Genomic DNA, 17,500 nt, shown 5'->3' with positions numbered 1-17,500 from the left:
GTCATATTCTCTGTCCTTCATCTTACTTTCCACTCTCTCCTAATACTTGATTCATTGTGCAACTGCTTTGAGGGTTTCTTTATGTTACACCTTTCAGACCTTTTACTGTCAATTTCCATTCCAGCGTTGAGTGACCTCATTGCTCCCTGTGCTTGGCCTTAGGCCTAAATTCTATATTCAACTCAATTCAACTCTATAATCAAGAAGACCGCTCAGAAGATGGCATGCATTTAACAAGGCCATTCAGCGACCAAGAAGCGAACTCACCACCATTTCTCAGCACAAGTGAGCGTTTAAATATTTATAAATTGTGACCTCCTCTTTGACCCTCGCAGGTAATAACTATGCAAACTTCATCATTCGGGTATTAACGTCATCATGCAGCATTTAAATTGCCGACCTTCCCAGGCTTTTGTAAATGGAAAGACAATTTCCAAAGATATAAAATATGATCAACCTTGGGCTACTTTCTCTAGAAGATGGGTATTTAAAGGGGGTGACCTAGAAAAATTTATCTACAGTTTCACTCAAGTCTGGCGTCCATTTCTTGAGATTGTCCTTTTTAACGCACATAGAAACACAGACACACGTGAAGTGGGAAGATAACCACCTTCCGATGCTGTTGGCGGAGATAATACTGATATCCACTCCAACATTCAATAATGTAGGGTAGATAATAGCCCGTATACCATACAAAAGACAAATGGTCTAACTAGGTCAGTTACAAGTATCTTTTGTTGACCACCCTCGAAAATATGTTACTAACATATCATTTCATATGAGCATTTATAAGGATTTATACTTATGCACAACATTAGCATATTGATACCTGTGTCTATGCATGCGCACACACACACACCAGCACCAGTTCACATGCATTTAGACTTACGTGTTACCTGCACTTGTGGGTTCATAAATGTTATAACCATCATTTGTTTGTATGTATGGTGCTTTTACGTTGCATGGAACCAGTGGTTATTCAGCAACGGGAGCAACGGCTTTACGTGATTTCCGAACCACGTCGAGAGTGAACTTCTATCACCAGAAATACACATCTCTCACTCCTCAACGGAATGGCCGAGAATCGAACCCGCGACCACCGAGGTGGAACGCTAATACCATACCAACTACGCCGCTGAGGCGCTTATAACCATCATTTAAGTGCATGAGAATACAGGTGTTTTACATTAATAACTTATCTCTCTAGCTCTCGGAGTTTGCCCTATAAAAGACGGGGTCTTTATGTGACGTCATAGTGTTCATCCGGTGTCTTCGCAGTAACTGAATATTCCTTAGATTTTACTTCTTTTCCAATATTTCGTCCCTCGGTCAGTGAAGACTTCCTTCTTTTGTAAACTTATGAAAACTGCTCAGATTTTAATTCGTGTCTAAATTGTTTATGAATTTATCATCGAATGATACTCCACAAACATAAACTTGAAGCGGCCAAAACTGGTAGGCTATCGTAACAGTTTCCTCAGACATATACTGATCTTGAATAACTTGCCGGGTCTTAGCCATAGAAACCTTGTATAACCCATTCTTAAACATTTTAACAATTCTTGTTACTTTCTCAGACATTTTAACAAGTCGTGATACTTTTTTTAAAACTAACAGGTTTTGGCCACAGAATTCCCACATAACTCTCACAACAACACACAACAACAACAACAAAGAATCTTTCCCGAAGTTATTAAAAAAAAAAATCTTTCCCGAAGAGTTATTTAAAAAAAAAATCTTTCCCGAGGAGAATTACATAGCTGAATTTTCAAATAGCTCAACTTCTAAGACACAAGAAGCCTTTCCAAATCACTTTGTTGGTCTCGAATTCAAGATTTATAAACGAGCTTGCTTGCGTGCGTTACGCACGCTGGAACCCGGCGATGCTGTTTCCTCTACCTTCCCGGATATCACCCCTACCCTACACTTCCCCTACCTATACCGCTCCCACCCGGGGCCGACAAACCGGTTTGCATGGGATGGGTTGCTGTGTCATGTCTTCCATACTGTCACCTGGGGAGGACAAACAAGATCCACTCGGATTTTATTATCATAGATGTCCTTCTCCAAACTTAGTCTTAACCATCTTAACAATCTATAAGGCAAGTATGACTCTCATTTTCAGGCATATTAGTAAGCCTCAATCTTTCCATTTTTTGTGTAAGTGATAAATTTTTGTTCTCAACAGATTGTCGATTCTAGCCATTGTGATATGAGAGGTTCGAGACTTTCAAAGGGCGCCCCTATGTCCAGGAGACTCCCGCCTTCTTTGATGTAATATGAACTAACTCCAATCATCCTCTTATGAAAAATCACATCGTCTGGCACGCTTCAAGCTTCCATCCAAGATGAAGAAGCTTCTTCGAATTATTTATATTTTAGCCATTGTTAGCTGGGGAGCAGCTGGAGAAGGTAAGATATCAAATGGATTGGAATATAAAATGGAATATGATAAATTTAGGCCATAGTCCAATGCTAGACCCTAGTAGATCCTGTAGTACTGAAAGGGTTATTGGGAGTAAAAAAGTTTTGAAGGTGTAACTGTAACGGGAGGAAAGCATCGCAGTTACAAGATGAAATAATTGTTAGGAGAGGTTGAAAAGTAAGATGGAAGAAAGAGAATATGAATGAAATTACAGTAAAAAAAATGAAGTGGTAAGATATCTAATAAAATGGATCAACACATTTTATAGTAATATCCATCTTTGCTTTTAGTGTCTTCACATTCTTTGATAATTTTTTTCTATAAGGCTGTTGCTATTTGGTTTTTCAACTAACTTTTTTCTACCCCTCAGAATTAGACCCCACAACAGAATCGTTAGACTTTTCTCCGAATATTTATCTGGATGAGCACAGCCCATCTTTACCTTTGGTCAGCGAGTCATCAGAACAAGACAGTCCTTCAGAGACAGATGAGCATAACCCACATTCCTTAACTCTGGTTAAGAAGTCATCAGAACAAGACAGTCCTTCTGAGACAGATGAGTATAACCCACTTGCCTCACCTCTGGTCAGCAAGTCATCCGAAAATAAAAGTCCTTCAGAGACAGATGAGCATAACCCACTTTCCTCACCTCTGGTCAGCAAGTCATCAGAACACGACAGTCCTTCAGAGACAGATGAACATAACCCACTTTCCTTAACTCTGGTTAAGAAGTCATCAGAACAAGACAGTCCTTCTGAGACAGATGAGCTTAACCCACTTTCCTCAACTCTGGTCAGCAATTCATCAGAACACGACAGTCCTTCTAAGACAGACGAGCATAGACCACTTTCCTTAACTCTTGTCAAGAAGTCATCAGAACAAGACAGTCCTTCAGAGAAAGATGAAAATATACGGGTAAGTTAAGGAAACGGTTTACAAAATTAATCATTCGTTATGTAAATTTTCTTCTTTTTTGTGGTTGATATGTGGCTGGAATGTCACACTGTAAAAAATTGTTTGGGAACTTTTCATTAAAAAAATTCAATTTTTGTTTCAGCACCAACGTCAAATACGTTTCAAAAGTTCCTACCAGGAACTGCCTAAGTCTCTCCAGAATCCTTTCCTGGGTAATGGAGCCAATACAGATACATCATCAGAGTATTCTTATTTTGTACAAGTTGACTTAGATGATCCTCCGCCAAGTACTGCTCTCACTACGCTTCCTGAAGGAGTGAAAATCTACTTTCCTCCAGTGTCCGATGTCATTGCACCTGTAAGGAAGGCACCTAGCCTCCAAAAATCGCTGATCACTGTGGAGGCGCCAACATTTCAGTCCAAAATGGAAGGAAAAGACTCTTCAACTTCTTTATTATCATCCTCAGCTCACTTACTGACAAGTTCATATTCATCTCTAGAGGACCAAGATACATTTCTCACTTCAACAAACAAACCTGTGACATCAACTGATTCCTCTAATCTTATAGGTTCTCAAGTGACAGCACACAGACAGAGAAACCCTACAACAAATCAGTCTCCTCATGCACAAAAGAATTTTCAGAACACGAACAACATAAACACTGAACAGTCCAGTTATTTGTCTTACGAAGAAAATGATAAACCTAAAAACTCCCTTGTAACACAGAAACGCATATCAACTTCTCGCTCACCTTTCGTGGGAGCTAGCAAATCATCATCATTCAAAAGTAATGCCTCTCCTGGTAAACCATTTTGGAGGCCCCCATCTTCACTAACTACATCATCATCACCAATACTGTCACAGCCATTTATACCATCATCTACCCCTACATCCTTAGTTTCACATCGCCAACCAACATTAGCACCCACATCCATTTTTGGCTCTGGTGTTACCACCACAACAAGACCAAGCACCAGATTTCCCAAAACATTTCCAGGTTCATCCACGCCATCATTCTTCTCAACCACTCCTTCCACACCCTTTCACCGAAAACAGACAACACCATTTCGTGCCTCTTCTCCTGATTTGCATTCAAACACAAGTCCTCAACCAAACCAAGCCTTTTCTACTCCACTAACTAGTTCCCAAAACTCACTACATTGGAATCCAACGCCCAAACCGCAAGTATCTCAGTTCCAGTCTTCATTCAGATTTCCAACTCCGTCTCCATCGGTGTCTGTAACATCAACAGGTACCTCTGGATTACAAATACCTGGATCTCCAGCTCCACCTAAATCCCAAACACCTCATAGAAACCGACCCTTTAACTCTCAGAAAACGTTTAGTATGTCTGTTGGGGGGTTCTTTAATCCTGGCCAAAATCTAGTGTCCCACACAAAACCACAAACCCATTTCCCCACATCTAATGGCAAGTCTTTACTAAATGGTTCCCCAAACGTTTTACAGGCCAACAAGGGATTCAAACGCCCTGATAGTGGCATACTGTCACAGCATCCACCGAGAGACGGTAAGACAAGAGCTTTAGTTAACTCAGACAATAGTCATACTAGAGGTTCCTCTTCAAGTAGTGGCCCTGACTATCCGACCCTTCGTACTATCCCTAAAACTGGATTTGATTGTGCTTCTAAAGACTTTGGTGGATACTATGCAGATCCAGAAACTAACTGTCAGGTGAGCTATCACCAGGTATAAGAATTCCTGTTTGTCATTTGCAAATTGTTGATGAAGTTGTAAATTTCGATCCCAGTTACCTTTTACAAAAAATGCTTGCTTTTCAGCAGAGGGCCCATAGAAGTACTTTCCCTCTAAGCACTGTCTCGATAACAGTCTTAGAAGGCATTTCTCCTGTATCAAACCATTTCTCATTCATCAGATTATAAATATTACTCACTCTGTTTTAAGGTCTCAAGATTAACCTGCGGTACAGTGGTTAATGACTGTACCTTCCCCAATTAAAACTTGAATTCTCATTGGAGTTTATGAGTAGTGTTTGGTTAGTGTAAATATTCAGTTGGTAGTCTGACTATTTGCCATAAGACAACTAATCGAAATACAAACAGGTCGAATGGCCACTTGATATTACGGACAATTAGTCGAAAAGGTTAACTTTTTTTTCTAAATGGCTCGTTAACATTTTACGTTATCATAATATGGATAAAACAAACCATTTTGGGGTTAGTCGAAAAGGCTAATTTTTTCTTTTTTTCAAATGGCTCGTTATCATTATACGTTTTCATGATATGGCTATAAAAAACATTTTTCGTGGTTTAGCACGCTTTAGTTTAAAAAAAAAACTTAAGCATTAAAAGCGTTAAATTCAAAGGCATGCCCCCTCAGTAAAATGGAGTTCACCAAGACAGAAAGAGATGCAAGAAAACTCCTCTACGAAGGATTTGCATACTTGGTTGATACAACGTGTAGCAGGAAGGTTTATCGGAGATGTGAGTAAAGCAAGGAAGAAGCTAATACGAGAATGAAGAAGACGACTGATGATGCGATTGATGGCCAGCCTTCTCAGCACTCCAATCCACCAAACGATTCGCGTAACACGGCTTTATAAGCAACTGATCTAATAAAACAACGGCCTCATGAAACTGAAGAAAGTTCTTGGTTGCATAACAGATAATGCTGGCAGTGCTTTACCTCTAAACGATGCAGAAGCACTGGAAAAAAAAAAAAAAGTCTTCTCTTTGACGTGCGGCAAATAGGACGCGGGCTGATAAAAAAAATGAGGATTTAAAATCTCGGCAATAGTGAAACATTTTAAATTATCCGAAGTTTAAATTTACTTAAAAGCGGCTTTGGCCTTTGTATTATTAACTTGAAAGAAATTAATCAAAATTTAATTTTGTTTTAAGCATTTTTCTATGTATTATCAAAATTAGAGATTAATAAAAAAAATCCTTTAAATTTGTTTTGATTAGAAGCATATTTATAGTTTTCTGACGAATTGTCGTTTTAATAGTTTTCTGACGAATTATCGAACTACTTAGTTCGACCAGTTGACGTCTCGACTAATTGTCTTTCGTCCAGCTGTCTTTCGGCGAACGGTCTGCATACCATCTAGTTCGAATAGCGTTCAACAAGTATTCCAGTATAATAATTTTTCCGAACTAAAAATGAAGGCGTGCCAGCTATTTCTCTAAAAATGCTCATTGTATTTCCTAAATTAAGTAGTCTTGAATAAGGTGCACACACTGAAGTGTATTTCCAATATCAGCCTTACTTCACAGGATGCAAATTCCTTTTAGGCCTCCAAGTAATCTTATCAATAATGTTGACTCCAGTGAGATGCAAAATACATTGAGCATTCTGTTAAAAAAAATATGACAAACTGTCTTAAAATTATAGCTACATTTTCTGTGGAGATTTACCGTTCAGCTCTATCTTATCATGACTGTATGAATAGATTTTCTCTACATTACGCATACTAATAACCGATTCTTTCTGAAGGTGTTCCACGTGTGCTGGGGGCGTCGCAGCGCGTCGTTCCTGTGCCCAGAGGGCACCCTCTTCAATCAGCAGATTCTGGTGTGCGACTGGGCATACAACGTGCAGTGCTCTTCTTCACTGATGGCTTCCTTCGAGAAAAGAGAGAACCTCTTCGATAACTGGGGCAGGAACCGAGTACTGTAGGCTACAGCTTCTACTGGTATTGACGCTTCCTTTCCTTCAGAACTTCCGTCGTCACTGGCTGTCACGCGCAGCGCAAAACGAATCTTAACGCCTTTATATTCTTCGTCGCTTAAGCTTGTCCACATTCCCCAGTTCTTTCTCACCGGCAGTTGTAAAGTTATGGGCGAAAAGCAGCGTTTAGTGAGTTCAACATTATAGCAATAGTGATTTGGTGGTACTCAGTGCATCGCAGAGGACCTCCCTCGTTCAAAACACCACGTGAAAACGTTAATTTTTATCAATTTGCATTTTTTTTTATTACAAAGTGATCATATCTTTCGAACTAACAGCGCAAAGGTGGTCTGATTTTCGTTTCTTGAAACTTTTATGGGAAATAAAGAGAAACAAAATAAAAATTCCCTGACCTCAAAGAAAAGAATGAGACTTCGCATTATACACAAAGCATAAAAGAAAAAAAAATACACGAATGTGAAGGCTTCAGACAAAGAACAAGGCACAACTGATTAAGAACAGCGTGTCAGGAATCGTGTTAAATTTACTTCGTGATGAAAACAGTGATCAAGTGGAGAAACTGCTTACGTCTCGCAGATGACGAATTTGATTTCTATAGAAGCGCAAAGTGATAGAGAAATGAAACGGAATATAGAAAAAATGATCATTTCGAAACGCGTGCTGGTTATAGTGTATTCCTGCAGAGTCCTCCGTGAACGAGGGATAATTCTTTCAAGTATTTTACCTTTGTTTTCATCAATTTGCTTCAAGCTTCATCCCAGATATCAGTCTGTTCTCCTTCCTTTGTTTGCAAAGCATTCTCTTCATACGTTATCGCGAATACTGTAAATATTGTTAGAAATAAATTAACAGCTGAAAAACGCCTTGTATCTCATTCATCCCCAATCTTGTAGAATAAGATCTCAGTTGTTATCAAAGTATATTCTTAATCTTTCACATTTCTTTAAACAAAAAAGGTTGCGTTCAATATTTCCGTAGGTTGGTACAGTGTTCTGAATATAGCACATATCGGTATATAGTTCTTATCTATGTTGAAGAGAATAAAAATAATAAAAACAATGGTATTTGATTCTACAGAGAAGAAGAAGGAAAACTGCTTAGTGAACATAGTTTCCTTCTATCGCACATCTCTGTAAGGAAAATTAGAATGTCAAAGAGTTTGTACTAAGCGGAAAACATTGTACGTGTCATAACATCATCGATATCGAAGTTTCTTCATTATCATTGTAGTTACCGCTGTTGTTTCCATACCTGTTTTTATTTTAACAAAACTGATGTTAATTTCCCACTAGGTGAAATAAGGGTGAGGTGGGCCTCTTTCGTAAAACTTCAATTATGTTTAGGACTTTCTTACCTTTCCTTCCTGCCACTTGCATTCTTTAATACCTCTACTTTCTTTAATACCTCTTTAGAGCAGCAGGCTTCGGGGAATATCAGTATCATTTTCTTTGGGAAAAGGATGTCGAGGTATGTAAACAACCCTCCTCCACTTACCTAACTTCTTTTAAGATTCGAGATGTAATACATTTGACACAAAGCACAGCATATCATATGAATATTTCGTCCTCTCGTGGGTTCGAATCAGCGCCTAGCGGACACAGGAGAAATCAGGACTTCAGTGACGTTGGCCCAGTCGATAACTTAGCAGAAGTCCTGATTCCTCCTCTGTCCGCTGGGCGCTGGTTCGAACCCACGAGAGGACGTAAATCATATCAACTAAAAAATTCCCCTTAGGTTAACATATATGAAAATATATTAATTCCGAGGTAGAGCGAATTGGATATTAAAGGAATCTGTAGCTCGATGTATGTATATGAATCACGGTGATGTGATAAAAATTCATCATAGGAAAATATCAAATAAAATAACCACGAAGAATTCCACGCATCCTCAGTCCGAGTCTTCGAGTCTTCGTCCATACTTTCAAAAGCCCTTCGTCAGTGACCCAGTGCCATTGCTTTTGAATGTCTACTTGCTCTTTTGCAGTGCCTGTGCCACCATCTTTGCGTCCGCGTAGTTGGGTACCGTGACCTTTAGTCGGGGATCGTGGCCCATCGCCCTGGCGATGGTTTCCTGGGCATTTTCGTTGCCGCTCCATGCCCTGGAACAAAGAAACCGTTCGGTTCGTCTTGATTTATCTGTTGGGCTTTCTTAAATTACACTTCTTTCATTTATTTTTCATTTCTCTCTTCTCTCTATAGGTACGTTAGTCAATGGGGGATTTTTTTTCTTCGAGTTAATGGCCTTTATGGTTTACTTCATATAAATATGTGCGAATGTGAATAATAAAATAACCTCAGGAGCATAACATGCATACAAATAGAAGGCGATTGTACAGGCTGCCCATAAAGTCCCAGTACCATTACAAGTATTTATTGCTCAAAACCATATAACAAAGTAATGCAGTGTTTTTTGTAGAATGTTCTACATTTCCTCAAGTTTACATTCAAGCACTTCATTCTACAATAAAATGCGTTGCTCTATGTTGTATGGTTTCTGGGCAATAAATACTTGTAATGGTACTGGGACTTTATGGACACCCTGCACAATCGCTTGGGATTACAGGCGCAACTGAACCTCCTCAGTTGCTCAACGCATCAGGTGCGTGCAGCCATTCTTCAATCCGACCTCTAACCAATTTCCTCACCGTTAAGCCATTAACCATCTTGACAAGAGAACCTATCGCATGAACCTGAAAAATCACCCATTTTCCCAAACTTTGTTAACTTAATTTCTCTGCTGCTGTCTTCTTAGTTATCCAGTTAATCTGATAGAACCGATCTAATACTAATGATTTTGTATACAAAAAAGTATATATATCTATAGGTATGTATAGTATATTTATGCAAAATAGTTGGTATTAGATCGGTTCCTATCGGATTAATTGGATAGGTAAGAGGACAGTTATATATATATATATATATATATATATATATATATATATATATATATATATTATATATATATATATATATAACTGTCCTCTTACCTATCCAATTAATCCGATAGGAACCGTACTAATACTAACTATTTTGTACAAAATATTTATATATATATATATATATATATTATATATATATATATATGTTAAACTTTATCACTTACACAACTGTTCTGTGCAATAATACATTACGAACAGGGCCTCATTGAAACTAGTGGATATCAAGCGGAGATTAATTCATTCAAAATATTTGAAATAAATTTCATCCGCTTGATACCAGCCCAGTTTCCCCAATGAGGTCCTGTTAGTAAATATATAAATATTTATATATATATATATATTATATATATATATATATATATACTATCTATATATACGGTATATATTATATAATATATATATATATATATATATATATATATATATATATAATGTATATATATATATATATATATATATATATATATATATATATATATTTACATATATAATATATATATATATATATATATATATATATATATATATATATATATATTCACATAAATCTTACCTGCGAGCGACGCCATTAGATACATCCCAGTTGAGCAGGAGAGTGGCCCTGTAGTGTGAATCTTCAGAGCCGTCAATAACCAGACCAAACCCTCCGTTCATAACTTCGCCCCTGAGGAAGCATAACAGTACTTCATTGGAACTTTTATGAAAAATAATAATAATAATAACAATAAATGCTCATAGTAGCATGGCAAAGGCAAAGGCAAAGGCAAAGGCAAATTTTATTCTATCGACACCTTCCGGGGTATGAGAATTACAGAAAAATTACACATATATATATTTTACACAAAAACTACAAAACGAAGAGACCAGTGGATTACAACTATATTTATGTACACATATATTTAGCAAGTACATATTTAAAGCATAAAAGGAATTCTGACAAAGAAAAGTACATACATCGAAAATAATACGAGAATAATGAAAATCTTAGAAAGTATTAAATTTAAAATAAAGACATTTTAAGGTTAATAAACTTTGCAAGTCTTTTCCATTCTCTAGCACTACTTGTATTGAGGAGCAGATTGAATTTAAATGTGGTAGGTCTTCTACAATAGTAGGGCTTTAAGTATCTCTCTTAAAATGGAGAAACAAATCCACAGTTATGTATATGTACATGCGAAATTGTAATAGCCACAATGCCCTCTTCACTTCTCAAATTCTTTGTTCTTTTTTGGATACGCTTGTCACTCCAAAGCCTTGAGCTCCAACCCCAAAGAAATTTGAAGAAATCATCATGTCCGGTAGCGGGAAACGAACCCTTGAAGCCATAACCATGACGAGGTCACAAGGGTATCCAAAAAAGAGCAAAGAATTTGAGAAGTTAAGAGGGCATTGTGGCTATTACAATTTAATATGTCTGGTAAAAATGACCTGTAGATTCTACATATATGTACAAATCTTTACAGAAAAACTGTACAGATAACATTCGGTAATAATCTGTACAGTTTTACCTTTCAATATATATACATAACTGTGGATGTGTTTCTCCAATAATAGCGATAATGATCAAGATGAAAGTACTGAGAGCAACGAGAGAATACTCAATAACAATTTCAATATCAATAACAGTGACTTGAGTCTAATCTTTCGTAAAACTTGATATAAAATATGGGACACGCGAATATAGAAATAACAGGAGCAAATGCAGAGGACGATAGTAACACGTTATAAAAACAGATTGACAGATAAAATACAAACCATCCAACGCCCCCGCCGTTGTGAAGAGCAACCCAGGTTGCTCCTCTGAAGGAGTCGCCGACGAAGTTCTGAACAGCCATATCTGGAGTGTAAAGATAACATCATCTGGAGTTTGCTATCTAGGCAAGTTCCAACCAGCGTTAATTAATTGCAAGGCAAGCAACATTTTAGGTTCATTCAACATTCAAGTCTAAAGGCAAACATGCCTGAAATGTAAAATAAACATAATATTCTCAGAAAACTACAACACTGGTACAAAAATCTCTCTTACACATGACCCCCAAGGGTGTTAACTCGGTATGTATACACCTTTGCGGTGTGTTTAATACAAGCCCATTGGGGATTACCGTAAAAACATTAACAAAAGACTGTAAATAGCAGAAGATAATGATCCCCCCCCCAGAAATATTTGTCATTATCTAGGAAAGATGAACAAAAAGCATATAAATGCACACTGGAAACTAAAATGCAAAATCAACGGCCGCACGTACACAAAAACATGATGCTAGCCTGGTAAACGAAACAGGTAATCCGTTATAAACTGCCTGACAGACTAGAAAACATCGAAGCAAATGTACCATCTAGAAAAAGTAGGCATATAAAGAAACAGTTACATAAATAACGAAACCAATAAAAGAATATACCATAAAGCCCCGCCCCACCCCCCCAAAAAAAAAAATTACTATTCAAGGAAAAATATACTCTGAAGGCCCCCATACACTGAACGATTGTCTGAACGACTGTCTGTATCGTTCGCAAAAACAGTGTGTGTATGGGCTTGTCTGAATGCAAAAGTGGGCGGAGCTTCGAGCTTCGTGTCTGAACAATCTCAGCGGGAATCTGTCACGACAAGGTTGCTGGCTTGCGACTTGTGACTGACATACACAGATCGTTCAATGTATGGGTTTGTCTGCCGATATAACGCTATCGCAGGCGTCTCTTCTAGAGATGATGCCATGTCTTCTCGAGACAAAATCTTTGTTCAGATTGAAATCGGTGCGGAGATCGTTCATACTGTATGTATGAATAGTGTTAGTATTACTTCTGCTCAGGAAGCAGAAGTAATACTAAACGCTGAAGAAGCAAGCGCAATCGAAAGAAAGGTAAAAGTTAAACAACGTACATTGAAAACTTAAAGGTCACCTGGCATCATGACCAAAACTTATAAAAAGAGACACCATCCTTACAGATACACAGAAGGAGAGAAAATGCACAAACGTCCATAAAGGGCAAAATCTCGATACCTAAGGAAAAACAGCGTTATTCTTGAATAGAACATAGAATTTCAGGCGAAGGGCCAAGCACTGGGCCCTATGAGGTTCATTCAGCGCTGGAAAGGAAATTGAGAGGAGGTAGTCTGAGGGGTGTAACAGGATGAAAACCTCGAAGCAGTTGGATAGCAAGATGGAAGAAAGATAATATGAATGGAGGTACAGTAAAAGGAACGAAAGGGGTTGCAGCTAGGGGCGGAAGGGGGGACGCTCTAAAGCAGCGGTCGCCAAAATTTCGAGCTTCATGAACCACTGAATGCATAATTTTAAATTTGACGGACCACTCATATGAATTAAGAAAAATAGGGTAACTGTATTTATTTGATATGCATTTTATGTATACTACATTAGGATAAATTCATATTTGTAATGTTTTACGTACTGTAATTAATAATGCTGTTTGTTAGTTAATGCGGTATTTTTTCTGCTAAATACTGGATCCAAATTTTTTAAAGCTTATCGCCCTGAAATGCAAATCTGGCATTAAAAATGCTTAATTGGCAACACTGGGCTCTCTGTCTTCCGTGCAATTTGTATCAGGGTTGCCTGAAAAGGATGAAGAAAACGTGAAAATTTAAATAATGTCCCAGTTTTTTCTGCGGACCATCAAAATTTACTCATGGACCACCAATGGTCGAGGACCACCGGTTGGCGACCGCTGCTTTAAGGTACCTTAAGTAATGCCTGCGGTGTAGCGCATGAGGTGCACTGGTGGCACTAGCCACCAACGACAAGCGTTATTCCTGAAGAGACCATGATCTTTCCCGTAGGAAATGGTGCCGTAGTAGACCTCATGCGGTGCACTGTAGGCATTACTTAAGGTTCCTTGCAGTGTGCCTTCGGCCCCTAGCTGCAGCCACTTTCGTTCTTTTTACTGTAACTCCTTTCATATACTCTTTCTTCATCTTACTCTCACCCTCTCTAACACTTGATTCATTGTGCTTGTTTGTTTGTTTGTTTGTTTGTTTGTATGGTATTTTTACGCTGCATGGAACAAGTGGTTATTCAGCAACGGACCAACCAACGGCTTTACGTGACTTCCGAACCACGCCGAGAGTGAACTTCTAATTGCAACTGTGAGGTTTTCCTCCTGTTGCACCCTTCATACCTTTTACTGTCAATTTCCATTTCAGCGCCGAATGACCTCATAGGTCCCAGTGCTTGGCCCTTGGCCTAAATTTTATATTCGACACAACTCAACTCAACCATGATCTTACCGGCAGTAAAAGCAGATCCATCGTAGACGTTGGACGTTTCCCGGAAGGGGGAGTCTGTTCCGCTGACGTCATGGTGATCCCTGCTAATGACGATGGGGGCCTGTAAGGGAGGAGGAGGAGGAGGAACATGAAAGCGTCATCGACAGGAAGAAAACAGGAAGATGATCGCTGCAACACTATGATGCAACTGCAAACCAGGAATGTTATTGTTGTTTGCGCTGAACAAAGGTCGGAAGAACCAATCACTTGTCTGTCCCGGTTTTTTTTTTATTTACCAAGCTTTATATAATAAAGAACATGAAAAAATATTAATGTCGTGAGCATCGTAATCATCATGATAATAATATTTGAATTGCTCCAATGACAATTATTGACAATTATGCTTTTGAAGATCCATGTAGAATATTAATATGTAACAGAAACCGAAAGTGGCTTTCTTCCTGCAAACACCAGTGTCAAGTAATGGTAACATTTATTTTGTAAATTTGTATCAAAGTTTTTTTTATAAAGATGACCTTTTTTATCATTACCGGTGATTTTGAATAGAATGCGACAATCTAACTCAGTCATTCGAAATATTCTCATAATGGCGACTTTTATGGATGCATCAAATTATATTTAACTGGTTTTGAGTGCCATACTTTACCCAAACATCAAAAGGTATGAAACCTGGAACTGCCTCGCTGGCTCTGTAGAACTACTCTTATAAGGTAATTATTAGTAAGTTTGAGCTCTCCTGGAAACATATTTGTTGACTCTAAATTAATCCTTTCTAGGGTGATATCAAAGTCAGTTACCTTAAGAATCCTGATCACCACGAATAGTATATGCAGTAGCCGTATCTTCTCTTTAATGGCCGGTTAGGGATTGATGGAATACCGGAATACCTCCACAGATCAAAAAGTCTTACTGGGCCAGTATCTAAACACACTTCTTGGACCTTGTACCAGGTCACCCATAGGCCTGATGTGGTTGAAACCGACCTCTCCCAAGAGGAAACTAGGAGATACCATTTATTTTAATGAATCCTTATGAATACTAACTGCAAAACTTCTTGTAGAAACTCCTTGTACACGGCAGACCATGAAATCGACAAAAGACAGTGAAAGTTGCTGCAAACTGTTGGTCAACCACTTTGAGAAAACTGTTAAAATCTCTTGCCTCCCTCTATATCTCCAAGTTCATTCAACCAGCCCCTTTTCAAGAGGCGTGTCCATTATCATTAAAGTTGGGGGTCAATCCACACTAAAATTTCCACTGTGGCCGGGATGGATTTAGGCACGACTGCAATACCTCTGACTAACAGTACAGAGAACTTAGCAAAAGTAACCGAGAGTTACAAATAATATCTGGCTTACAAGATTTACAGTGTCATCTGAAATAAATTGGTTAACAAAGCTATCACTATCAGTTCGAGTATTGTGAATATCAGGAACACTACTAGAAAATGGCGTGTTTTCTTTTGTATGTGTGTTAAAAGATAAAAGATAACAGCATTACCTTTTAGCTACTATCGTGTCGGCTTTGTTCTGTCCGTCCGCACTTTTTTCTGTCCGCCCTCAGATCATAAAAACTATATTTAAGGTTAAATTTAGCCATAATAGTGCGTCTTGCAACACTATATGACAGGTCACCACCGGGCCGTGGTTAAAGCTTCTTGGGCGGCGGCTCATACATCATTATACCGAGACCACGGAAAGATAGACCTATTTTCGGTGGCCTTGAATATCCGCTATACAGAAAACTCGATTGCACCGATGAAACCTCGACGCATTTTTTACTTATTTTCACTTATTTTTAGCACATGGATGGCAACACCATTTTATACCATAATTTTAAAATAAAAGAGTTTTCTAAGCGTTACAGAGTCTTTCAGTTTTGGTTTGGAGACATCCTTCCTTTCTAAATTTGAACCTCGAGAGTAAATGATGTAATTGGTGCAAATCATAATGACAGTAATTACTTGAGAAGAACCTCCAGTCCATGAGAGGTAAAGATACACGATTCATTCCTTGAGCCTATCAATTTTGATTTGTTCTATTGAGGATCGTGAGGTGGGCACACTTTTGTCATTATCTTACTCTCGGCCGACGCTTGAACGAGACCGCAGGGCCACACCAAGCCCCTTTTACTCGTGAAATCCTTACCACGCTTTAGGGAAAAGCTTATGATAGCATAAGCCAGCTTAATCTAAGCAAAACTCTTATCGTTTCCAAGATTATGAAGAAGGAAGAAAAACTTGAGGTCTTTTTACCTCAAGGATGAAAAAAAAAAAGACTTGCTTCTTAAAGAATGAAAGGATGGAAGTCAGGAAAAAAGAAAGGCGGCGAAATTCTAAGTTCGGCAGAGACAGGGAAGAGGACGGCACCGAACTGAGCATTCGTCCAGACAAATGTTGCTACTCAAGATATGAGGAGGCAAATCCGCACCAGGTGAGGATTTTTTGTTTCTTTTTCTTATTATGCTCCCGCAAAGAGTCATGCCTTGTGTATTTTCTATTGCGCTCCTTCAGAGAAAGGACCTTTCCGTTTTGATTGGTGAAATCTAGGCTATATCAAGCCAAGCACCGGGGCACTTTCAGCCATTCAACGCCTATGACAGAGAAAAGAGGGAGTTAGAGTGCTTAGACAGCAAGATAGGGATCTGGAAAATAAATGAGATGAAGAACAAAAATGAAAAGGAGAAACTGGGAGAAAACCCGACAGTTGTACTAAGAAATAATAGAGAAGTTGTACAGCATGGCTAGAATAGAATGGAATACAGAATTTTGGCCTACGGCCAAGCGCTAGGACCTATGAGGTAATTCAGCGCTGAAAGGGGAATTGATAGTCGAAAGATTTTAAAGGTGTAACAGGAGGAAACCCTCGCTGTTGCACTATGAAATAATTGTCATGAGAGGGTGGAAAGTAAGATGAAGAAAGGGAATATGAATGAACAGAGGTACAGAATAAGGAATGAGAGGGGTTGCAGCTAAGGGTCGAAGGGACGCTGCAAAGAACCTTAAGTAATGCCTACTGTGCACCGCATGAGGTGCACTGAAGGCACTACCCCCCAACGGGGTACAGCAAGGCTGAAGAAGCAAAGCGGGAATGGAAGAAAAAGCTAAAAAGTGGGTGCAGCTAGGGACGTTGCAAGCAGTTTACGAACCATCCTATTTCAAAGTAACAAGATGTTACAAGCTCTCCATTGCACTGGATCATAACCTTGTTGGCCACAGGCGGTGCATATACAGCTGGGTCATCAAGTGCTTGACACTATACTCTGTTTTTTTCCATCTGTCACCCGCCTGTGGTGTTTGCGTATGGT

At 38.6% G+C, this 17,500-nt stretch overlaps 2 protein-coding genes across 3 annotated transcripts in view; one reads left to right on the top strand and one right to left on the bottom strand.

Moving 5' to 3' along the window:
* The window catches only part of LOC135200753 (mucin-2-like), a 194,280-nt gene extending 186,521 nt beyond the window's left edge, over positions 1 to 7,759 (top strand). For both annotated transcript variants that reach the window (XM_064229359.1, XM_064229358.1), the window contains exons 2-5: positions 2,189 to 2,412; positions 2,796 to 3,340; positions 3,483 to 5,033; positions 6,816 to 7,759. In XM_064229359.1, coding sequence (XP_064085429.1) covers positions 2,349 to 2,412; positions 2,796 to 3,340; positions 3,483 to 5,033; positions 6,816 to 6,998 — 2,343 coding nt within the window. In that variant the 5' untranslated portion in view covers positions 2,189 to 2,348 and the 3' untranslated portion in view covers positions 6,999 to 7,759. The remainder of the gene's footprint in view (positions 1 to 2,188; positions 2,413 to 2,795; positions 3,341 to 3,482; positions 5,034 to 6,815) is intronic.
* A 1,045-nt stretch (positions 7,760 to 8,804) lies between these two features.
* LOC135200754 (urocanate hydratase-like) overlaps positions 8,805 to 17,500 on the bottom strand; it is a 55,295-nt gene continuing 46,599 nt past the window's right edge. The window contains exons 12-15 of the mRNA XM_064229360.1: positions 14,195 to 14,294; positions 11,707 to 11,788; positions 10,505 to 10,615; positions 8,805 to 9,111 (exon numbers count right to left, since the gene is read on the bottom strand). Of these exons, the coding sequence (XP_064085430.1) occupies positions 8,979 to 9,111; positions 10,505 to 10,615; positions 11,707 to 11,788; positions 14,195 to 14,294 (426 nt within the window). The 3' untranslated portion in view covers positions 8,805 to 8,978. The remainder of the gene's footprint in view (positions 9,112 to 10,504; positions 10,616 to 11,706; positions 11,789 to 14,194; positions 14,295 to 17,500) is intronic.

This window comes from Macrobrachium nipponense, chromosome 27, assembly GCF_015104395.2.
Source record: "Macrobrachium nipponense isolate FS-2020 chromosome 27, ASM1510439v2, whole genome shotgun sequence".
In the NCBI taxonomy this organism is placed as follows: domain Eukaryota; kingdom Metazoa; phylum Arthropoda; class Malacostraca; order Decapoda; family Palaemonidae; genus Macrobrachium; species Macrobrachium nipponense.
This window is presented reverse-complemented; position numbering and strand designations above follow the sequence as displayed.